A 24,549-nucleotide genomic window follows, 5' to 3' on the forward strand; every position below is an offset into this window, starting at 1 on the left:
CTATCCCTAAGTCGATCAGTATCATTAGGTGTCAAGAATCGGCCCAACTTTTTCTCACATGTCTCTATAAAAGTCTGGTCAAATCGTCCGTCAGTGTATATTCGTCCAAGGGAAGCTGAAGGCAAAGGGCGTACTCGCATCGTCATCGTCCACCCCCTATTCTGTAGTCGGGGTGTTAGGGAATCTGGCTGTTGGAAATATTTAACTAGACCTATAAGGGTGTACCATCCCACACAACTATTCACCGGAGTCAAAGGAAGAGCAAGGAATCTATCTTTCTTATAAGCAGCAGAAGGCAAAAGCCCACAAACCCAGCAATCTGTCATATTGGTAGTGGCATGTGCATGATGCAAAGTCTTAATAAAAACATTATCTTTATAGTTTGCACGTATCATTCTCTCACCATATTCGACAGTTAACATTTTGTGTTCCGGAACAGCAGTAGGTGTGGGTGCAAATGTATGAACAGGATAATGTTTATCTAGGAAGAACAATATTCCAAGAGTCACCAGAAAGGCAATTAAAAATATTATTACCTCTACTATCTTGCCTTTTCGGGAAAGGGCCAACCAGGGGGAATCAGGCTCACGTCTCGGGGGAGCTGCAAAAGGCTGCTCCTCATCAGGAATTGGCCTCCCAAACGGATACATTCTGTATGCTTTTCAACACCAAAAATCAAAAAAAATAAAATTCACACTACTACTAAAAAATAGTCCCAGACAATCCTCAACCGGCCAGAGGGGTTCTTCAACCCTTAAAAAGGGATCTTCTCCCTGTGTCCTTCAAAGCCTCACAGGCAGGCTTTTACCATTCATACCTACTCCAACGTCGCTGGTCAATAGCTTTGAAATAAGGGAAGCACTTAATTTGGGCCCCGCACCACTCTATAGTCTCAAAGAACACAATCTTCGGCTAAACACCAGGGCTCTTACAAGTCCATCCCTACCACTAAATCTTCTTTTTCAGAATGTCCACTAAGCCCTTCTTCCAGTATTTAGTCCATCACATTCCAGCACTGCACTTATTTCTTTCGGGGCCTCAAATTATAACGAGTGCTCCCTGGCACTTCGGGGTCGGAGAACAAAGCAGGTGTCTCCGTGGCAGATGCTGAACTTTCCGGTATCTCTCTGCTAGCAACAAAAGGAGTGGTAGAGCTCACAGTATTCTCTATCCCGCTTCGCTCTTCTCCAATCAGTGAAGCATCCGAGAAAGGAACATACCTCGGGATATGTTCAAACTCCTGGTCAGCGATGCCATCCTGTACCCACTGATCATAGGGCAACGGGAGCGGGACCCTCTTCACATGAGAGGCATGGGTCCACGCTTTTCTGCCTTCAACCCGCAGTGCTGTGCGCGTGGTGAGGAGCACCTGACGAGGCTCTGACCATCTCGGCTCTAAACAGGACTTCCGCTGGTATCGTCGCACCACGACCCAATCCCCTGGGTGGATGGTGTGTCCAGGCCCCTCCGGCAACGGCTTCAGAGTGTCTGCTACCTGCTGATGAATAGAACGAAGATCTTTAGTCAAAGCATACAGATAATCTGTCAACAGAGGGTAAGGAACTTCTGAAAAACATTTAGGTCGGGGCACTCCCCAAATATTGGCCGGGCGGCCAAATACCACCTCGTGCAGGGAGACGCCCATTTTTGCATTTACAGTGACTCTTGTGGAAAGCAAAGCTAAGGGAAGTGCATCTGGCCAACGGAGACCTGTACTCTCACATATCTTGGCCATTTTTAACTTGAGTGTGCCGTTAAACCGTTCCACCAGTCCTGCTGCCTGAGGATGCAAGGCTGAGTGGAACTTCTGGGTGATATGTAGGCCTTTGCATATATTCTTCACCAATTCAGCATTAAAGGACGTGCCATTATCACTCCAGATCACCCTAGGTAATCCGAAGCGGGAGAAATACTCCTTTATCAACATTTTTGCAGTAGACATAGCCGTGCAGTCCTTAGTTGGGAACGCCTCCACCCACCTACTAAAGGCGCATACGACTACAAGGATGTACTTCAAGTTGTTGACTCTTTCCATTTCGATGTAATCCATCTGAATCACTTCAAAAGGGAAAGAGGGGGGTGCAAAATTTCCAGTTGGGACAGGGGTACCCTTTCCAGGATTGTGTCTCAAACACACCATACACTGACGAACCAAATTGGTGGCCATCTTAGAGATATTCTTATTGCTCCATACTGGGTCTAACAATTTGCAAATGCCCTTCGCGCTCACATGGGCAGGACCGTGTGCCATCGTCACTACCGGAAGGACATACGCATTCGGTAACATCCATCGTCTCTTATCTGTCACATCTGTCCAGCATTCATCCGCATCCAGCCGTCCCTGCCCATCCTTCCATGCTCTCAATTCCTCATCCGTCGCCTTGCCCTGTATGTTCTTGACACTCTGTACCGTGTCTGCGAACATATGAATATCTGGGACCCATCGTGCTGGCCCTGCCACAAACATTCGTGGTAATTTTTCTCTAGCAGTCTCTTTTGCTGTCTCGTCGGCAAAAGCATTGCCTCGTCCGACATCGTCCACTATCGTCTTGTGTGCGCTACATTTTATCACAGCCAATCTTTTGGGTAAAGTCAGTGCCGTTAGTAGTCGTAATATCAGTGGGCCATGTTGGATGCGTTGTCCATGGGAGGTCAAGAATCCCCGTTCTGCCCAAAGTCGCCCATAATTATGAACCACGCCAAAGGCGTATTGGCTATCAGTGTAAATGTTGACATCCAACCCCTCACTCAACTCACATGCTCTCAGTAAGGCGATAATCTCTGCAGCCTGAGCAGAATTGTAAGGTATTCTAGAAGTCTCTACCACCGTCTGTAATGTCGTTATTGCATATGCTGCTGTCGATGTCCCGTCTGGTAATTTAAAACAGGATCCATCAACATACAGTTCCCCATCTGGTTCTTTCATGGGCCTGTCTGTCAGATCCACCCTCCCCTTTGTCTCCTCCTCAGTCCTATACAAGCAGTCATGTATGTCATCATCATTTGTGTCACTATCTGCGGGGATAGGTAACAAGGTGGCGGGGTTCAATGTGGCACATCTTTTAATTGTCACATGGGGTGCAAAAAGAGTCATCTCGTAACCCGTCAGACGAGCGCTTGTTAAATGCTGCGTCTGTGTCCTGTTCAGTAAAATATCCACAGCATGCGGTACCATTACTGTGAGATCTGTTCCCAGCACGAGCCCTGCCGATTGTCTTATAGAGACCGCAGCAGCCGCCGTGGCTCTCAGACAGCTCGGCAGCGCTCTTGCCACATTATCGAGCATTGCAGAGAAGTACGCACACGGTCTCTGCTTCCCCCCAAAACACTGAGTTAGGACAGACAACGCGCAACCTTCCGCCTCATGCACGTAGAGAACAAAAGGCTTCTGGTAATCAGGTGTTCCAAGAACTGGCGCAGAACACAAAGACAATTTTAGTGACTCAAACGCTTCCTGACATGCGGGGGTCCAGGGTAGGGGTTCGCGCACTTCTTTGGTAGTCAGATACAATAGGGGTTTTGTTAGTAATGCATAGTTAGGTATCCACTGACGACAATACGATGTTATGCCTAGGAACGCGCGCACCTCTCGCTGCGTGTTAGGTACCTGCATGTTAGTGATCGCTTTTATGCGCTCCGGCGTCAATCTCCTCCCCACTTTCGAAAGGAGGTGACCGAGGTAGGTGACCTCCGTTCGACCGTATTGGAATTTCGGAAGGGACACTTTATGCCCCCTCTTAGCCAAATGGTGCAACAATTTTACAGTAGCATCCCGACAACCCTGCTCTTCATCCGATGCTATTAGGATATCATCCACGTACTGCAACATTACATTGCCCGGTGGAAGTTCCAAATCATCCAATTGTGCCTTCAGAGCTTGACTGTATATACTAGGACTCTCAGTGTACCCCTGAGGAATTCTCTTGAAGCGGAAGCTACGGCCAGCCAATGAGAATCCGAAAAGGTACCTGCTATCTTCATGTACTGGAATACTGAAGAAAGCCTTTTTCAAATCCAGGACAGAGAAATATTTGGCCGAAGGTGGAATCATTGTCAATATCGTAGTGATATCCGAGACCATCGGATACTGTGGCTCCACTACTCTATTTACCTGGCGCAAATCAATCACGAATCTATAGACATCAGGAGTATTATCTGTTGCATCAGGTGACCGTCTTTTAAGTACAGGCAAAATAGGACTGTTACATATATTCGAATCAGTCTCTTCCACTACTCCAGACTGTATCAAATCTTGAATTATTTGTAACAAGGCCTTCTCACCCTCTCTAGGTATTTTGTATTGCGGTATTCTGGGCAATTTGGCTCCCACCTTCACTCTTATTGACACCGGGGCAATGTCCATTCTCCCCACATCATTATCACTGACAGCCCACAAGCTGTCGGGTATGCCTCGAAACTCAGGTGGCAGCGGGTCGTCTTTTGAAAAACACTGTAGTGGGCGGGCAACATTGGGGCCTAGAGTAAGGTACACGCCATCCGGGGAACAATAGATGGTGGCATGCAATCTCTTCAATAAGTCTAAACCCAACAAATTTTCACCACAATTTGATGTCAATAAAAACGGTGAATCAACAGTAAAAGGACCAATCGTTAACGTGAGAGGTTTAGAAATGGGGCTAATCACCGGAGTTCCCGCGAAACCCACGGATATGTTATTCTTGCCAGACAGAGCCGCCCCTGGGACCCGAGAACGAGCCACTGAACTTTTCATTGCACCCGTATCCACTAGAAATTTCTGTTGAGACCCTAGTAAGTCGGCTTCGACATAAGGTCCCCTCTGATCAACTTCCATAAGTACTGGTCCCATGCTCTGTCCTACGCTGTCCTAGTTGTGGGAAAACCCTGTCAAATCATCAACTGAGTAATCATCGTTATAGTACTGGGCACCATCACTCTGCAACTGTTGCCTATTGGTATTATTGTCAAAATAATTGCCACCCGGCCTCCTGCCTCCTTCCGATCGTACCACCTGTCTTCCAGTATCACCACCACCTCTTCCTCGTCCGCGCCCTACACCAGCGCTCGCCTGAAGCAGCGGGCAATCCCTCCACCAGTGCCCCTCCTGCTTGCACTTCGCGCACTGATTTGGTCCCAGCCTGTCCCTGCTCTCACCTCTTCCAAATCCACCTCCGCGGCTCAGTCCCGCACCCCTTCCTCTGCCTCTTGCCACCTGCTGCAACAAAACCCTCGTCTTTAAATCTTTAGCCTTCTTCTCCTGCTTATCCTTGTTCTCATTTTCCCTATGCTCGTAATATTGCGCCATACTTAATATTCCCGAAGGGGAGGACGTCTTCCACGTGCTCTCCGACGCTTGCAGCCTGGCTGATATTTCAGGCAATAGGTTTGTGACAAACCTGTTGACGAAGAGCCGTAACCCCCCATCCTGTGACACATCCTGCCCACTAAAATCCATAAACGTTTCCTCAAACCTCGTAAAGAAATCAGAGACCGCCTCATCCTTTTTCTGCTTACAAGCCGTTAGTTTGTCCCAATCCACCTTCTTCGGTGGAATGAGAGAATGCATATATTTTATAATACGCCCTGGCAAAGCCAATATCTCAGCCTTCGGCTTCTCTCCTGGCTTACGCTCCTTGTCCCAATCCTGCAACTCCTGCCATGTACCACCCAGCTCCTCCGTATGATCCGTACCTTTCACTTGTCGCCACACATCAACCGGGACCAAAAGCCCGAAAAACAATTCAATATCAGCCAACGTCATCACAGTAGAAGACGCCGCTTCCGTAAGCTCTTTGTAATAGGCGGTCGGATTCTTTCTAGAATCCGGCAGCTGAGCCTTCAATGACAACACCTCACTTCTCTTCCATGGCGTGTACACCCATTGCTCCTGAAAATGTGCATCAATTCTGTTCCTCGTAACAGCCCTCGTGACTGGGTCTAACAACTCGGGGACCTCAGGATGAAAAATAGGGTGCACCTCTCGCATTGGGTGGAGACCTGGGAAATGGGGTGTACCGGCAGAGGGCAATTCATTCCTGTATTGCAAAAGCGCGCGCAGACTACTCATCACTTCCTTCACCCCCGTGTTCGTTCTGTACGCTCCAGCCTGTATATCCCGCAAAACCGCCGGAGCCACACCTCCATATCCCTGTTCCCATAGCGGTATCAATACACTAGCCATGTGCCACAAAGCGTGCTGCTGCATTAATGGCTCAAAATCTTTCATGGTGGACCAGATATCTTCGAACGAATAAATATTATTCCTGGCCCATTGACATGCCTGGTTAGCCACCAAACTTTTTTCATCCAAACCAACTGTAGAACGTGTAAGCAGTTTCCGTACCTGTGAGAACAATCCGCTACCTGCGCCGCGACTCGGTGTTAGCATCTCCTGGCTGGGGGTGGTGCTAGCTGAAACAGTAGGGAGTGCTAAAGAAAATGGCGAGGGGGCGGGTGAAGTGGGCTGGAGTAGAGAAACGAGGGGTGTCGAGGGCAGGGATTGTTGGGGGGCACTCGCGGAAGGACCTGGAATAGCGCTACTAGGGGCCGAAAGTGGCAAGGAGGGGTACAATGGTTGCGGGGCATAAGGGGGAGGGGGTCGGGCATTCAAAATGTCCTCCATCTCATCTGGGTCGTCCTCTCGTACTACGTAACTTTTATTTTCTTTCAACCTACAGAGTCTATCTGCGCGCTCCATGCGTAGTGCATTCTCATTCCCCACCTGTTCCCTCGCTTTTTGCGCCATAGTCTGCGTGGATTTTTTATACTCCTCTTTCTCCTCTCGTATCTTACGTTTCCTGGCCTCCTTCTGCCATACTCGCAAAGAGTCGAACATACTCTGGCGGCTACGCCTAGCAAACAGTTTATCTTGCAAATAATCCAATTTAGCTTCATCAAAAGAACCCGTCAAAGGCCATTGTAAATCCACATTATCAGCAGTGTATCGATGCCACAAAGTACCGAACAAAATCGGGACCAGTCCATGTTTAACATACATATCAAAACTCGGTGTCCCTTCAGGGGGTGCGGGTTGGCTCTCGGCCAGTCTAGTATCTGAGGGTCGACAACAGCATCCAAAACATCGCAACTTGCTAAAACACGGCATCTTTACTTTATCTTGAATCACAACTCAAGTTCATTCACACACAAACATATAGACGAACCACGTACGCATATACAATATCTCCAGAACACGTGTTACCAAATGGGACAAGGCCCGTCGACCAAGTCCTGGGGAACCTGGACTCTACCGCAGACCGAACAGTACGCTAACTGTTCTGAGGACGGGGAACGGATCCGCCACCCGTGCGGCACTATGGATCGCTGCGCACTTTACCGCGGGAAACCCGGATCACACCCCCACTGAATCACCACACTAGGAGTTCAGGGTAAGCGCGCCAGAGTCTACCCACAATGAGCCACGCCTTCACCACAGTACCATTCGGTCGGATCACTACAAATAATTACCTCGAAATACGTCCCCAACCCCGTCAAGTCTGTCAGAGCACCAACTCGTACTCTGAGTTCCCCGGAGCACACTAGCCCCAGGAGCACACCGGCTCCTCAAACCATCGGAGACACTCTAGTCTCCCGGAACGCTTCCCGTTCCTGTAGCAATCACAGGTGGACCACTCACCTTCCGTATGCGGCACCGACCTCTACCGTTCTCCACCTCCGGCTGCCAGGACCAACACGGTCAGCTTCAAGTTCCGCCTTCTGGACCCCGGCATAAGATCCGAACCGGGACCTCTCCCGATCAGCAGGGTGGGGCAGCGCTGCGAGAACCAAGCTCGGCATCAAATGGGATCCCGGGCCCACCGTGCCGACCAGCGGGTCCCCGGTCTTCTGCTACCCACTTACGGGTGAGAAAGATCCTTATCGCGGGGTCCCTATTCGGGCGCCATCTGATAAGCGTGGCTCAAATCCACTGGAGTGACTTACAGCACTCACCTATAATTACCTTATAGGAAGTCAGCCGGACAGTGGAGAAGTATAAACAAAAGTCTTTATTAGGCCAAACAACACTCATATGAGAGGGCCCTGTCCGACCTCACTCCTGGGAGTGCGAACGAGAGGACTGACTCTCTGCATCACAGCAATACATTATAATGCAATACAGCAAATGGGGTACGCCCCTTGTGGAAAACTACTGAGCCCCAGACCAGTGAACAATGCTCTCATACAGCAGGCATCTGCACCTGCGAGGGATACATTATTATCTCTGCTCAAGGCCAGGGAGCTAGGCTTCGGCGTCTCTGGGCATGAGAACATTGCAGATAACACAAATTGCTAGTTTCGGTCTCAGTGAGCCGAGAAACGAAAACTGCTGTCTTAGTATATTTCTTTCTGTATTCCTGAGGGAGGGGCATGAGCGAGCAGAGCCCGCAGGCACGAAGAGTTACACAAAATGGTGGCACACAAGCTAAGCTAAGAAACTAATATGATCACACATATATACGAAATAGGTAAGAATATGAATTCAGCATAAGTGTGTTTACGTAAATGCATTAGTTAGTCATATGATGCTAACTCACACGTCATCATAGGGTAATTAGAGCGTCGAAAAGTGAATTCTATCACACCGGTGGACCTATCGTCCACCTGCCCCACCCTCCAGACAAGGGAGAGTCAACTCACACCTTGCCCATCCAGGCGGGGCGTTTATTAGCAAACCCCCGGTTGTTCAGGCTTACAACCACCCTAAGGACTAACGGGGTGCCGTTGAACCAAGTCCCCGAGAAGGGCCCCTCGGCTTAATATGACTCAGCTGTGCCTTTGCACTGGGGCTTCAGGTCCTGTTCCTGCGCCTGTTCTGCATGTGGGGGGGGTCGCCTTGCACTTTATCCACAGCCTTGGGCGTGGCACCCGCTGCGCCCAGGGCCCCCACTACCTAGCCTTAGTCCTCCTGTATCTACACCCGGCTGATTCTAGCGCCTCACCCAAGTCTAATAGGAAGATTGCCATACCCACTTTGGACAGATGCACTCCATCAGATTCCCAGCACCCAATGGACTTGGCGTGCAGCAAGCCATGCCTAATGAAACCTACCCCTCCTTGTTCGCTGAATTTCCGCATTGCTGCGTTGACTCGCCTACGAGTGACTTCTAAAGCCCCTTGAGATACTGCCCCATGCCAGATAGGCCTGGGCGATATTTCTGACCAGTATATGCTGCACTGTCCTAATTCGCCGCTCAAGGTGCTCAGGTCCTTCCTCATTGTGTCCAACAAACGCCTCTTGCCTAAGGCCACCAGATCGTTCCCCCCCAGGTGCACCACCAAGATGTTTGGCTTCTGCCTGTGTTCCCTCAGGATTTTTCGCAGAGTCCCTACCAGTGCTGCCCAGCGCATCCCAGGGAAACCGAACCATGATATGTTTGTGTTGTTAAAACCATGCTTCCAGGTGTTGGCCCTCACCCATCTCGCCAGTCTGGTGACATAAGAGTGCCCCATCACCCACACCTCTGCCCCTGTAATAAAACACAGTGTGTTGAAAATTGTTGTTTATTACAAACTTAAAGCACAGCAATCAAACACACACCACTCAACAGCTAAATATGAACCATAATAACCATTCTGGTTTGCGGGTTACATGCAATATTTACAAGTCATTGACCACAGGTCTGCTCACAGGGCGTATCACGCTCAATGGTCTGACATACCTCCTGTAACAGTTGGAATCCCAACGTCCTACTTTTTTGATTGCCTCGGCCGGGAGGCCTACCCTAAAGGCCGTGGTGGCCGCTCCTATCCTAAAGGAATGTGAGCTAAACTTGGCCCCATTTGTGGTGTACCCAGCCCTGAACAAGCACCCTTGCATCACATGGTCCACCTGGTACTTTGTTAGTGGTGAACAGTCAGCGTGTATGAGCAGTAGCCCGTCTGCATGCGGGCGGCTGGACAGGAAAGTGGCCAGCAGGGCCACCGGGCAGTAATTGTCGTTACCCAGGCGCTGTAATATAATTGTCCTACCCTTGCCTGACTGGTCTGTTTTGGAGGTTTGTAAAAAGATCTCGGCTGACTCAGCTGTTGATCGTACGTCCCTTATCGAGATGGCCCTGGAGCATGACACTTTTTTGGACCGGGCCACCAGCTCGCCGATCCTGAATGCTCCAAAGAAGGCAAGGCTAAATGTAACTGCAAAGAGGGCTGTTTCATATGCGGAATGGGTGACTGTAGGCAAGGCGTCTACCATGTTTTTCAAAGTGTCATAATCTATGGGAGTCCTCTGATCTACCAGTTTCGGCATCACTCTAGCCCACCCTTTGAGTGCCGCCCTGGTTGGAAAAGAAGTGGTCGGGTCCCTCTGACCTAACAGGCGAGCATGGTGCCCTATGGCCGACAGGTGCCCCGCCATCCAAGAATGACTCTTACCCTCATCCTTTGCCCAAATCATGAATGCCCGCACTTGGTCCCCTAGTCTTGAAACGTCCTGCTCCCACGGGCCCATAATTCCACAGAATGTTTTAACACAGGTCTGGTATCTTTTCATTGTAGCAGGTGCCAATGACAACTCTCCTAATTCTCTGATGCGCTGCGCCACCGCAGCAGGTGCCAAAGTCGAGCCGGGAAAGGCGTCATCTCCTCCCTCGCTCGCGGCCACGCCTCTCGGAACCGCTGCCAATGGAAACGTGAGAGAGCGTCAGCAGCCGTGTTTTGAGCCCCCGGGATGTGTTTAGCTTTGCATTCCACGTTATTATAAAGACAGACCTTGACCAGTTCCCTGAGTAGGCATAACACAAGTGCGCAGGAGGCTGACTGGGTGTTGATGGCTTGGACCACAGCCATATTGTCTGACCATAGCACCACTCTCTTCGCAGACAGTAAGGCAGGCCAGAGGTGAAAAGCAACAACTACTGGGAATAGTTCCAACACGGTTATGTTGGAGGTGATCTTTTTCTTCCTCCAAGCATTGGGCCACCCCGCCGCGCACCACTCTTTGTCAAGAATTGCCCCGAACCCATCCCTGCCTGACGCGTCAGTAAACAACTGCGCAGGTCCCACCGTCTTCCCCGGGGCCAGTGGCACTCCCAGATGCTTAGTCATTCTTTGAAATTTCGCCAGTGCCTCCGCACATTCAGCTGTCTCTGCTCTGCCCACAAACAGGAAGTCATCCAGGTAATGTGTAACGCCCTGTACCCCTTCAATGTCCTGAAGAACCCATTGCAAGAAGGTGCTGAATGCTTCGAAAAATGTGCAGGAGATGGAGCAGCCCATGGGCATGCATCTATCGTAGTAGTATTCATTGCCCAGCCTGAAGCCCAATAAGTTCTGGCAGAGCGGATGAACTGGCAGAAGACGGAAGGCAGACTCAATGTCCGCTTTTGCCAGCCATGCCCCTTTCCCAGCTCTTCGCACGAGGTCCATGGCCACGTCAAATGAACAATACGAGACAGAGCAAACCCCTTCCTCAAGATTGTCGTTTACTGATTCTCCCTCAGGATAGGACAGGTGATGAATCAGCCTAAAGGCCCCTGGCTCCTTCTTTGGCACTATCCCCAGTGGTGATACCACAAAGTTGTCTAGTGGTGGATGCTGGAAAGGACCAGCCACCCTCCCCAGCTCGAGTTCCTTGCCTACCTTGGCTCTCACTACCTCTGGATTATCCCTTGCGGATTTCAAATTATCAGCATCCCTGGCGACCGGCACACCTACGTACGGTATGACAAACCCCTCAGCAAAACCCCCCAGGAGCAATGTCCCGGCAATTCTGTTTGGGTATTTGTTCAGTAGTGGCAACATTCGCTCCAGGACTATAGGCGAGGGGCCTTTCATTGTGCCTCGCTCAAGGGGATCTGCAAGCAACTCAAGGGTATTACCGGGTGGGCAAGGCATGTTCAGGCTCAGGGTGCTGGATGGAGAGGGGCGGAGCTGGGTGGGGGGGCGTTCATTGTGTGGGGTGGTGGTGAGTTACTTGTTCTGCCAGGACCCACCTCTCCCTCCCTGGTAGCTACCTGGCTTTTGACCTTTGTTTGTTCTACAAGACCCCGCTTGGTGTTGCCCTCCACAATTGCTACATGTGTGAGTGAATTTGCAGGAACTCCCCCAATGGCAATGCCCCCCGTTGAATAACCTGCACGACCCTGGCGAAGACTTCCCGCCTCCCTTCTTCTGACCTCTCCCTCTCTGGCCCCCTCGAAAGGGCGGCGTCCTCTGTTCAGACATGGCCCCTGGGGCGTATTTGTCCGAGGACCCTGTCTGTTGTTCATGCGCCTTGCTGTTTGTCGCAACCCCTTGAAGTGCCCTGGACCCCATATGATCCATCCACAGCTGCACCTCCTTCTGATCCCACCGCATACTGGGACATCTGGACATTTTTTTTCTGAATTCCCTGTCGTATTCCAACCAACCTACGCCTCCCCACTTCTTTGCTTCCTTGTGGATGAGCCTCCCATACTGCACTAACCCTGGACCCTGATCACTAAACTTTTCCATGATCACGGAGGAAAACCAGTTATCAATGCTTTTCTCCGGCCAGGCCTGAAATCTCACTTTCTTTTCCTCTTCCTTGAGCCCTGCCTTGCGCACGTCCGCCCCTTGTTGACCCAGCATGAGTAGCGAGAAAATGTCAATAAATTCTCTCTTCCAAATTAATTCCTTCGCTGCTTGTGGGACCTCCCAGGATAGGCAGGAGCGGCCTGATAGTAAAGGGGCGTCAAAGTGCACCTCTTCCTCGCCTGGCAGCACTGGGGAAGGGGCTGGCAACGTAGGAGCAGGCACTGCTGAGTTGTGGGGGGGGGGGGGGTTGGGACTGCCGGGGACAGGGACACCGGGCTCATGGGCCGCGGTGCCAGGGGGGTGGGCACTATCGGCGAGGCAAATGGTACTGAGTGCGATCCCGGGGGGGCTGCCGGTGGTGTTGGTCCAGGCGCCGGAAGTGTATTCGCAATACTGGATAGGTCAGTCCCCTCCTGCCTCCCCCCAGCCGCTCCCGATGTGCCAGGAGCCGCAGCTCCGTTTCCCCAAACATTGGACGGTCAAACCCCGGCATTGGGTCCAGGCATCACACTTTCCGTCATCTCCTTCATGAATATTTCTAATGTGGACATCATCTTACCCAGATCGCTTCTGGTAGCGTACTCCATTGATGGCTGCCCGTGGCAGGCCGGTTTGATTGGCCAGGCAATTCCTGGACCCTTGGCGGCAAGCTTGAAGTGCTCGGCACCTCATGAACCACCAATACTGTGGGGGTAGCACTCCCTTTCCTCTTAGCGGGCGGCGGAAAGTCTTTGTTCGTGGGTACCTTGACCCTTTTGGACGCTCTCACGTGACCCACACTAGTTGTGTCATCTTCATCGATTGTCAAAATGTCATTATTCACACAAGGGTTCGCCGTGTTGCCCTTAAGCAGATTAGTAGCCCAAGCTACTCCGTTCGTCTCTACTAGCTGTAGGAAGAGCGCTGCATGTGCTGCCGTGACCACGAACCCTGTTCCTGCACCACCTTGTCCCATTCCTGACATCTTATTCTGTTCGGTCTCACCTCCTGCAAGGAAAAAACGTTGTGACTACTGATCTGATACCTTCATGCATCCTTCTCCATAATCCATCATTGCATCCCTTTAACCTATCTTTACTTACTTTTCACTGGACTGGTAGATGCGGGGGGGGGGTCGCTTAGTACGCAGAGACCACCCTTTCCCGCGAGTGTGTCGCGGCGACGCCTGTCGAGTTTGCGCTCCTGTATGGATTGATATAAAAGTTCTGGGTTAGTCCCAGCCCCTTCTTAGCCAAACCAGGGACCTGAGAGGGCCCTGCCCCGTCCTGGGTCCCCGGCCCGACCCACCGTCTCTGACCTCCCCCTAGGGGGACCAGACCATGAACACTGGCCCCCCCAGGCTGCGTTGCCCATGCCCCTAGAATGGCCAACCCCCCCTTTTGAGTTCTTACCTTCCTCTTGCAGGGGTGGTGCTGTGCAATCGTCACGCTATGAAGCAATCCTTAAATGCCTAGAATTAGGGAACACGTAACTATGACAGCAGCGGGGGAAGCACCTTAAACATACACATGCCTCCCTGTTGTAGAACCAAGAAATTTTGCCTTGTACTGCCGCATAAATAATAGTTAAAACCTTGTAAATTGCTATCTAAACCTCCCCTGGGTGCTCTCTATGGCTGTTCGTAAACCTTGATCGCAGGGCAACTGTTCTGGCTGTTCACATATTCGTCTCATTAACTGCGCGCATACCCCATCTGTCCTCTCGTTACCGACCCTCCTTACCGAGCCTATGATGAAAGCCCGCGCATTGACCGGGTGCATCTCCGCTAATGGCGGTGCGTGTCTGGGGGTTGTTGGCGGGGGGAGGGGCAGTAAAGCGGCGCGGCGGGGGGGGGGGAATGGGCGATATATCCCAGCGTCCACCGCATTGCTCGTGATGGCGGGTTGCCTCGTGGTCCGACAGGGTGTGTTTTAGCCCGTCTTGTTCACTGCCTTGCAGCAACGTATAATAGCCCAAATAACCTGAATTGGCACTGCCATGGTCTTGAGTCCTGAAGGCTGCATCCACACTTACCACTCCACGTTTCCCGCTAATACGCCTGCGCACTGCTTGAAACCCGCATTGTTGGGCCCCCGCCAATTGCCACGCATTAGGCGTCTCCCTCCCCTTCTGGGTCGTTGCGGTACCCCGAGTCCCGCGCGGTCGGGTCAAGTCCCTGCACCGGCGGTTGAACCAGTAAGCGGGGGGGGGGGTAAATGGTCACCCCGCTGCTAGGGAGGAGCGCCGCGAGCGATGCCACCCGTCCCCGCAGCTTGAGGAAAGGGCATGCAAAACACCGCATTCCCTCTACCCTGCAATGCGCTGGGCCAGTTTCCTGTTCCCTCAATCCTTGCCCTTCGGCAGCAGCAAACAGCGCCATTTAAAACGTCCCACGCCCGCTACAGTGCGCTAGGCCAGGCCTACCCCTTCACCGCTCCCCGACCGTCGCATACCTCCTGAAAGCTGCGCTCCCCGGCGCCATATAACAGGCCGCCGACCTTGCCCCCCTCGAAGGGGGGGTCTGATCCCACCACTGCCCCGCCTTTCTCACCCTCTACACTTTCCGCGCCTACCCCACTCGCTCCACGAAAACCCCGCGCACCACAAGACAGGACGACTAGGCCCCCCCCGTGGTAGATCCACAGAGCCCTGTCGACTCGGTATTCCCGAGGACGGGGCCCGGGGAGAGGCCTGTCGATCCCTTACCTCAAGCGGAGCTGGAAATTGCGGGCTTCGCATCCGGAGTCGTGGGGGTGAGGGAGAGGGCCTAGAGGGGGGCTAACGGGCCTAAGGCTGGCGAGGGGCAGCCTAGCGACCGCAGTGGTAGGGGGGCAGCAGCAAAGAGGACGCCGGGAGGGAGGAGCTCCCATATAACCTCCCAGGAAAAGGGCGGTGGCCTGACCTAACGTGACCCGCCTCCCCCGCCCCCTCCCTCCCACGGGCTGGCCTCGGTTCCCTGCGCCCTACTACGGGGTTTGCCCTCCCATGGGGGTCCCTTGCAGGGACCTCGGGCATCCTTCAATGCATTGGGTTGAGAGACTCTCCCTACAAGCATCTGCTACGTATGTTTCGAGGCGCCCCTGGCTAGAAAACAGAAAGGAAGCAGGAATCCGGTCATAAGCTCGGAGATAAAATAACAGTGCCGGTTCGAAGGGCACTCGATGCTATCACCTTGAAACGTGACTTTTTCTGTTTGCAAATGGTAGCAAAATCTTAAAAAATAAATGAGAAAGGCCCTTTCTGTCCGTAAATGGCGAATTTTGATTCTCTGTAGGGTTTCAGTTTTCACATGTGATTTACAGTTGGCAAGGGGTAGTCACAGATATTATGGGTGACTTTAAAATGGCACATGGTGTGGAAAGTTCGCGTGAGTGATTTTACCGTTAACGCTTGGTATTTGCAGACATTAATTGTGATTTTAAAGTTAACTCACCATATTTACAGTTCGGACGGGTGACGTGCAGCTAGCTATTACAGCACCGTATTCGCAGTTCGGACGGGGGATTTGCAGCTAGCTATCTACAGCTATCAAAATTAATTTACAGTGAGCATGAAGGATTCACAGTCATCACCAATGATGTACAGTAATCACAGCTAGCTTGCAGTTGGTATGTTTTATTCCAGCAAACATGTACTTAAATGCGTGCTGTTAGAGCGATAATAGGTAGAAGCCAAACTGCACAAAATCCCATCTCGTTTATTTATTCAAATGAGATTGACATAGGCGATTGGACTATGTGAAGCCAGACCAGCTAATCCGTGATGTAGTGACATTTCAGTGGTGCGTGTAAAGATAAGGATGCAATGTTCGTCTTTATGCCTCCAGGTCCTAACACTGAGCCAGAAATAGCACAAATATTCGTATCTCTCTATTCGGCGTTAGCATGGTTGATCTGAAGATAGCATGGATGCATTCACACTTCTCTTGTTTGATGAACAGTTAGCATGGGTGATTTATTTGTAGCGGAGCTGTTAAGAGCCATCAATGCTTATTTACAGTTCTTGTGGGGTATGCACAGTTGGCACGGCTGGTTTTCAGTGAGCAATGGTCATTTTAAGTCAGCACAGCGTATACACAGTTACTGCGAGTTATTACGTGCTCTTCGCTGATCTTGTGCCGGGCTACTACAGAGTAGATGGTGCGTCCTGAACAAAGGACCGGTAATGGCGGCCGAATTATGGCGCCAACCCAGTCCCTTCGATAACCGAACCTCCTAATTTAAGTAGACCAGTCTAGGTGTTTCCCTTTGGTAACCGAATCTCGCTCACATAAAAAGACCAGCCCGAGTGAATTAGGGCGCCAACCCAGTCCCCTCGCTAATCTAACATCGCCAACGTAACCGCGACACCGTAAACATCTATTTATTGAACACCAAAGTTTATGGCTCGATAAGCGGCTCGAACCTGGTTTCGCAGCACCAAAGGCGGCCGTGCTAACCCTCAGACCACATCCTCTCCCTTCCTAATTAGTTTAAAAATGATCACGCATTCCCAAACGCTCATTGGTGCCGGCAAAGCATGAAGTTTACCCTCCCTATTCACGTTTAGGCGGACAGAGGCGGATTGAAGCTAGTGGAAGGCCTCAAAAACATTGAGGGGATGTAATTCACCCATGCACTTTTAAAAGGGACAGACCAATAAAATAATTAAAACCTCCGGCTACATAAACCTGGATTCTCCCGCCTAATGTTCTTACTGTAAACGCTCGTAAGCCGGGAGGAGGAAGAACTAACCTGATCCCTTCGCGCTTGAGTCGAACGGTGCGGCATGACCCGTGCGGCACTGCGAGCTAACCCGATCCCTTCTCGCTGAATTTAAATGTGCTGCCTGACCCGTGCGGCACTGGGAGCTGGTTCCCCCACACCCCGATTGTCTACCTAGCCCGCAGCCCGCCACCACTAACCCCCCCCCCCCGTGGCAAGATGGAGGGATGCGTGAATGTTACAGGTCAATCAAGTTTCAGACTAATTTGAGCATCTCAGAGCAAACAGAAAGTAGCCCCCGGCGTACACACATACCCGAGAATTATCAAATGAAAAGATTTCTGACAGGCTGCCAAGTTTCCAACAGTATTTTAGCGTGTGCGCGCGCAGCCAAAACGGACCGATCTCTACACACAGAGCAGATACAGGAAGATCAGAGCTGGTGGAGGCTGAATGCAAATACGGTGCAGAGCTTTTACTACTGGAAACCAGAGAGTAAGTGTGATTTTAAAAGTAATACTCTTGGAATTTTTGTAAAATGTTGCAGGACTTCTGTAGTGTTCGCCCTCTGTATAGGGCTCCCTGGGTGTGCCCCCAACGCACCTCCACCCCGCGCCCTCCTCTCACCTATTAATTGTGTGTTCAACCCCCGTGCACTCCAGGCTCCAGCAGCTGGTCTACCAGGCTGCACTGCACTCACAACCCAAACGTGTCAGCATTCCTCGCTCTCCCGTTTCTCACACACACAAGCACAGCAACGTGCACAGCACACACAGCCGGGGCAGCACGAACCACGCTGGACGAGCACAAGAGCAATAGCACGTCCAACGAACAACCAGCAGGTAGAAAAGTAAACAGCTGACAAACAAGCAACCCAAACAGCTGCACGTGGAAAACAAACAACTTTTAAAAACAATGATCTGCAATTCATCAAAGTATTAACTCGAACTAGTTGAGCTCGCCACTAAATCCTCTTGCATGAAAATCACACTGATTCCCACGCACCACAAGTTAATTACAGAAAAACTGATAAGTCGCATGTGTTTTCTAAAGGTGGAGTGTCCAGCCGGCCATGTTGGCTGGACTGAGAACAAAAGATGCTGCGTCCTAAAACTGTTTTTTAAGCCGATTGCACAACTAGAGCTCACTACTCGCCCCAAGTCCCCACAGCTGTTCTGCTCCCACTTAACTTTTGCGCTCCAAACCCCGTCCTCCTGTTGTTGATGTCTACACCATTAGCGCTGTTTCAGGCGCGCTCCAAACGCTGCCCTGCCCATGGAGAGACCGTCCTGAAGTCGCGCTGTTCCCTGGAGTGCCCCCATGCCGCCCCGCTGTTAAGAAAGCTCGCCCCAACCACCCTGGCTGCCTTCCTCTTGCTTGTCCACCGCTGCACGTTCTCCACAATTGAACCTGCAGTGGGCCAAAAGGAAAAAACAAGCCACGCTATTCCGTCCTCGAGCCTCTTCGTCCACTATATGCAAAAACCACAGTTGATGGACAGAATGCAGAACAATGTCATACATTCACCCCAGTACAGAGATCTGGGCCTAAATCCATCGTTTTTTTGCACTCCACACCACCCCATTTCAGACATGGTTATATGCAAATCAGTCTGACCCTGTGCCTCATGGGAACAGTCCAGCCCGAACTGCCAAGGCATGCCTTCCCTGGACCGGAAACAAGCTTCTGAGGACCGGTTTCTGGCATTCCAGCCGTCTTCAGCCTGGCTTGCTTGTATCCAGTGGTGTGGAGAGCATGGGACTCACGTCTAAGCATACCCATCCCACTCGGGGTGACAAATGCAAAAACCGCAGTTGATGGGCAGAATGCAGAACAATGTCATACGTTCACCCCAGTACAGAGATCTGGGCCTAAATCCATCGTTTTTTTGCACTCCTCACCACCCCAGTTCAGACATGGTCATATGCAAATCAGTCTGACCCTGTGCCTCATGGGAACAGTCCAGCCCGAATTGCCAAGCCATGCCTTCCCTGGACCGGAAACAAGCTTCCGAGGACCGGTTTCTGAGGACCATTTTCTGGCATTCCAGCTGTCTTCAGCCCGGCTTGCATGAATCCAGTGGTGTGCAGAGCATGGGACTCACGTCTGATCATACCCATCCCTCTCGGGGTGACAAATGCAAAAACCGTCTGAACTGGGGTGGTGTGGAGTGCAAAAAAATTATGGATTTAGGCCCAGATCTCTGTACTGGGGTGAATGTATGACATTGTTCTGCATTCTGTCCATCAACTGTGGTTTTTGTTTTCGTCCACTATGACCTGCAACGGGAACAAAAACAGAACAAGCATTTGCAATGAAATAGGTCTCGCATTAGAAAAGTCTGAGCTATTAGTATTGTAAATGGCAATGTCTTCATTTATGCGGTAGTTAAGTTTTGTTTGTATAAAAAGGAACATATAAAATATGTCTTGTACAAAAGTATAAAATTTTAATGATGTATAGAAAGAAATTTGATATGTACATTCGATTTCCAAACGAGGTAATTGTAAACATCACAAATATATTGTGCAAACATTGCAATAGTGTTTTAGTTTTTTCAATATATTTTTTTGGAGAAAATGGCTTGTAAGAAAATTATTGTAAAAGTACAACACTCTAAATAAAAAGTACAATATAAAAGAACAGTTATGCATAGTAAAGAGACACTAATTGTATAGTATTAGTGTAATATAAAATGTCACATTTTAAGAATAAAAACAAATATCAAAATCAAAATGTGTCAGTATTTCTTTTATTCAAGTAAACAGTTCTTTGCAGTTCAAGAAAAGTTTTTTGTTATTGGTATCTAGTTAAATTTCTTCAATGACATCAGTTATGCATCCATTGCAAAACAACACTTTTAATTTGATGGGTAGATGTGGCATTAAAGCATCTTCAAAGTTGTCCGTATCTGTTTCAATTCCTAAAAAGTCCATTAAAGCTATATTGACAATGTCTACTGATTGTAAATTTTCATTTGTTCCTACTTGTGCTGTCATTGTTGTGTTTTTATTGTAATGTTTTTTCAACTCCATATAATGTTACAAAAATAGTTTCCTTTGGAGGTTGTATAAGCTCTGGAAATTTTTTTTAATTTTTTTTTTATTGTTTTACATTTGGGTCATTTGTTAATAATACATGCATCCATATTGATAAATACAGGAGATGAACTTAGGAAAAAAACATTTACATACATTTTAGAAATGTATGCAGCATACATTAAATGAAAAGTTACTACTATATATAATCTTTATATGCCCTGTCGATGAATGGACTTTTGCTTTTTTTTAACACTGTTATTGCATATTACTTCCATTGACAATTTGCCACTTGCAATATATTGCGATTGGCAAATTGCGAGTTGCTAAATGAAGTGTAGAATAGTGTGTTTAACACTGTTTGGTATTCCCAATGGGGTTGCAAATTGTGAGGTTCATTAATATAATGAGTCCTTGCAATTTTCAAGGCCATTGGGAATGCCTGCGTTCCTATGGATGGTGGTTGGCTGTGCTGAGCGGGCCAATAGGCCACCATGTCTTGGATTGCTTTAAATACAGCAGTTAAAAAAAAGCAGCTTTTTTATTATACATTTAAAAAAAAAAGAATATGAAATGTTTCGTTTAACTTCCTAAGGGCTGGCAGAGGTCCCTGGTAATACTGCTTGCTCTTAAAAAATAATTTTGCATGTATTTGCAAAGGGGAAGGGGTCCTTTGGGGAGGTCTTCCTATTTGAGAATGCATTATTATCTACTTGAAGTAGGTGGTAATTGCGACTGGTTTGTGACTGCAAAACATTTGCATATCGTTTTGAGACTCCCTATTTGAAAGGGAATGCCCCGTGCAAATAGCAATTTGCAAAACTTATTTAGTGAGTCGTTAAATTGTGACTTGGAAATAGGCTATGTACATGGCTTAATAGGTTTTTGCACGCTTAAATGGGTTTGCGTATCTTTTCGGCATATAAAAACATATCATACATTTGGCGTTTAGTATTTTATATTGAAGTAATAACCTTTGTGTTATAAGTATTTCATTTGTTTTATAGCTTCTCCTATACGATTGTAGGATGTCAGAGCACTTTACATCACACACATATAGAGACATTGAATTATACATGTAAATCAGTGTGTATATAAAATGTTTTGAGCATTCAGAACATAACACAGTAGCTAACACTGACTTTAACATAAAAAAATGCATTTCCAACCAAATAATTCTTTTTAGCAGCATCAGTACCTGGAAAAAACATATAAGTTAGTAAATGGTACCATGCAGCGATAAGCAGCTGTTTGATGACAGTTATATGTTTCTCTGCTAGATTACGATTGTCACTTATGAAGTACATAGTCATAAAATAATCTCTGTGACAAAAGCAGTTACCATGAATTTATGCACAATAAATACTGCGTTTTAAGATGCATGATATACGTCCTTTGCAGTAGGCACATTAACCCTCTGGGCTACATTAGTTTAATCAAATCTGCAACTGAACAAAATTCTCCTTAGCTCCAGCAGGTACATTAATTACTGGCATTTTTTTGAGACTTTTATTGTTGATGGAAAGCTGCTAATTATACAAGACATGTTTCTGTGCTTCAAAACTGTTGTTTATGGATACCCAGGCAATGTGTCACGGACCACTGGGCGTTTGCGGACCATAGTTTGGGAAATACTGTTATAGTATGTTGCATTCTACGTACTTTAGGCATTTTCATTAGCGAAGGGAAATGGTTGAATGGTATTTTCGGTATATTTGTATTTTCATAGTAAATTGAATATGTATATAGTTTAAAAACAAATTCAGTTGTACAAATTCTTTTAGGTGGCTTATAAAAATTATACTCTAGAAGAAAGTGTTAAAACATAAAGCATTTTTTTAATTGATACATTTACAAATTTTTACTTACTTGCATTATGGTATGTCTCGTATTTAATATTTTTTCTCCGTTAAATTTGTGTACAGTCAGATGCGTTAGCTGTACATACTTTCCAATATCGATAGTAAAGTCTGTTGCTTCTCTCCACAGACTAATTTTAACGGAGTCGGTAGCATCATTTATTGTTATGCTCCTTATTTTTGTTTCCTGTCCTCCGACGAATATAATTTTTGTATCTTCAACCTGCAATATTAAAAATTCTGATTTGTTATTGTGTTATTGCTCTCGTATATATGTTGCTTTTAGATGGGAAAAAACTGTTTTTACATACGTTTCTTAGTACAAAATTAAACTTTTTGCAAAAGCATAGCATGTATATTTTAGCTAGCAATGTTTAGCAAGTAGTATCATATGTAAATATTTTTACTTACCTCATACTTGGTAGTGAATTGTTGCTTTCTAATTGTATAATTTGTTTGAAAATTGTTTGCAAAAAGTAGTTGTAATAGCTATAGTAAACAATATAGACTAATTTCATACAGAAGATCACTGCTATAATGCAAGTTGTTCCTTGGACTGTATATTTATTATAAAGTAGTATCATATGTAAAGCGCTTTACTTACCTCATAATTGGTAGTCAATTGCTGCTTTCTATTTGTATAATTTGTTTTGAAAATTGTTTGTAAAAAATAGTTGTAAAAGGTATTCTGAACATTATAGAATAATTTAATGCAGAAGAGCACTGGCATAGTGCAAGTTGTTCGTTGGATTGTATATTTATTAGCAAGTAGTATCATATGTAAAACGCTTTACTTACCTCATACTTGGTAGTGAATTGTTGCTTTCTAATTGTATAATTTGTTTTGGAAAATTGTTTGCAAGAAATAGTTGTAATAGCTATAGTGAACATTATAGAATAGTTTCATGCAGAAGAGTACTGGAATAATTCAAGTTGTTCATTGGAATGTATATTTATTAGGAAGTAGAAACATATGTAAAGCGCTTTACTTACCTCATAATTGGTAGTAAATTGTTGCTTTCTATTTGTATAATTTGTTTGTGAATTGTTTGCAAAAAATAGTTGTAAAAGGCATAGTGAATATTATAGAACAATTTCATGCAGAAGAGCAGCTTAATAGTGCAAGTTATTCATAGGTATGTATCATTATAAGCATGATTAAGTACATTTGCATAATAAACACTTAAGTATAGTCATTCAGTTGTAAGTTACTTTTTTTTGCTTTGGAAAGGAGAAAAAATGGCAAATGTCATAGTATTAACAAAATAATTCACTGCATCTTACCTCTGTTACTGTTCCTGATACACTTAGTGTTTTCACAGGAGCTTCGCGTACAGCCTTTATTGGAGACACTGGTGGTGCCATTGGCTGTAGAATGTATTCTGCTTCCTGGATAAGAGCTGAGGAAATAGAAAGTGGTGGCATTCTTGCAATCTTTGTTTTTCTGGTCAATAATAGTATACCATCTTTGAAAATGTAATTTCGAATTATTAATCCATTTGTTCTCTTGTTTGATTATAGTATTCTTCGTTGTAACATGCTGCTTTAATACATCCAGTTTCATCTGCTAATGACATATGGTATAATACTTTATTCTCATTTTTAGCATTTCTATAGTAAGTATTTGATGAACATTTAATAATTTTGACACAAACTCCTTTTTGATATGGTTTGGCATCAACTACTTTGTTGTTCTTTAGTTCTTCAATAGAAATCATCTGTAAAATATAATGCATTATTTTAGAAACGTAGATAATGTTGTAAAGAAAACAATATATACAGACAGTAATCTAATGCATGTATTTAAATAGCCATCCATATTGGTTTGTGATCACTATAATATGATTCTTATGTGCCGCAATTTATAAAGCATGCATTTGTAAAAATGTGGTCTAACAAAGAGTTGTAGTCTGTTGTAGCTGTGGTTATTTTTTGTTCGCAATTGAAATGTGTTTGCATGTAAGTCAAAAGCAATTTAGCATTGTGTGTTGTTTTAAGTAAATCAATATTAAAATCACCCATTATTATATATTTATGATGTGGGTATGCATTTAATGTAGTTGTCAAAATTGTCAAAAAGGCTTCTAACGCTACTTTGGGTTGTTTGTATATAAATACTATCAAGTAATTTGTGTTGTTTATTGTTTGTGTTATTTTCAAAATGTCAACTTGTTGTTTTGTTGTAAATATTGGATGTATTATATGTTGTTTTTTGTAATAGATTGCAATTCCATGTTTTGTTTGTTTATTGAAAAAAATGTCAAATATTACACAATTATAATGATCAATATAATATGCATTGTTAGGTGTTTTGTGTGTTATATTAATTTCAGTTAAGCATAATATGTCAGCATTTAATATGTTACTATCAGCTTTCATTGACTTAAAATGTTTTTGTAACGATCTTATGTTATGTGTTATAAGCGTGAAATATTTGTTATATTGTGCTAGGTGTGTTACAGATATTTCTAATAACATATGTTTTTAAACGTAGCA

The 24,549-nt window shown here is 46.9% G+C and overlaps 1 protein-coding gene across 1 annotated transcript; it reads right to left on the reverse strand.

Moving 5' to 3' along the window:
• Positions 1-990: 990 nt before the first annotated feature.
• LOC147750615 (uncharacterized) lies at positions 991-23,725 on the reverse strand. Its single transcript, XM_086936605.1, has 3 exons — positions 23,338-23,725; positions 22,064-22,276; positions 991-1,498 (listed from the first exon to the last, which is right to left on the reverse strand). The coding sequence occupies exons 1-3, from the start codon at positions 23,476-23,478 to the stop codon at positions 1,022-1,024; spliced, it is 831 nt and encodes a 276-aa protein (XP_086792731.1). The 5' UTR covers positions 23,479-23,725; the 3' UTR covers positions 991-1,021.
• Between the last annotated feature and the right edge of the window lie 824 nt (positions 23,726-24,549).

Source organism: Lissotriton vulgaris, chromosome 1_1 (genome assembly GCF_964263255.1).
Source record: "Lissotriton vulgaris chromosome 1_1, aLisVul1.2, whole genome shotgun sequence".
Classification (NCBI taxonomy): Eukaryota; Metazoa; Chordata; class Amphibia; order Caudata; family Salamandridae; genus Lissotriton; species Lissotriton vulgaris.

What these genes read in the sequence shown, in the direction of transcription:
- LOC147750615 (XM_086936605.1), bottom strand. Translation starts at nt 23,478, where the DNA reads ATGCCACCACTTTCTATTTCCTCAGCTCTTATCCAGGAAGCAGAATAC. An exon ending in TATCAGGAACAGTAACAGAG is followed by an intron (nt 22,277 to 23,337) that starts GTAAGATGCAGT and finishes TTAATATTGCAG; the next exon opens with GTTGAAGATACAAAAATTAT. An exon ending in CGAGACATACCATAATGCAA is followed by an intron (nt 1,499 to 22,063) that starts GTAAGTAAAAAT and finishes TCTATTCATCAG; the next exon opens with CAGGTAGCAGACACTCTGAA.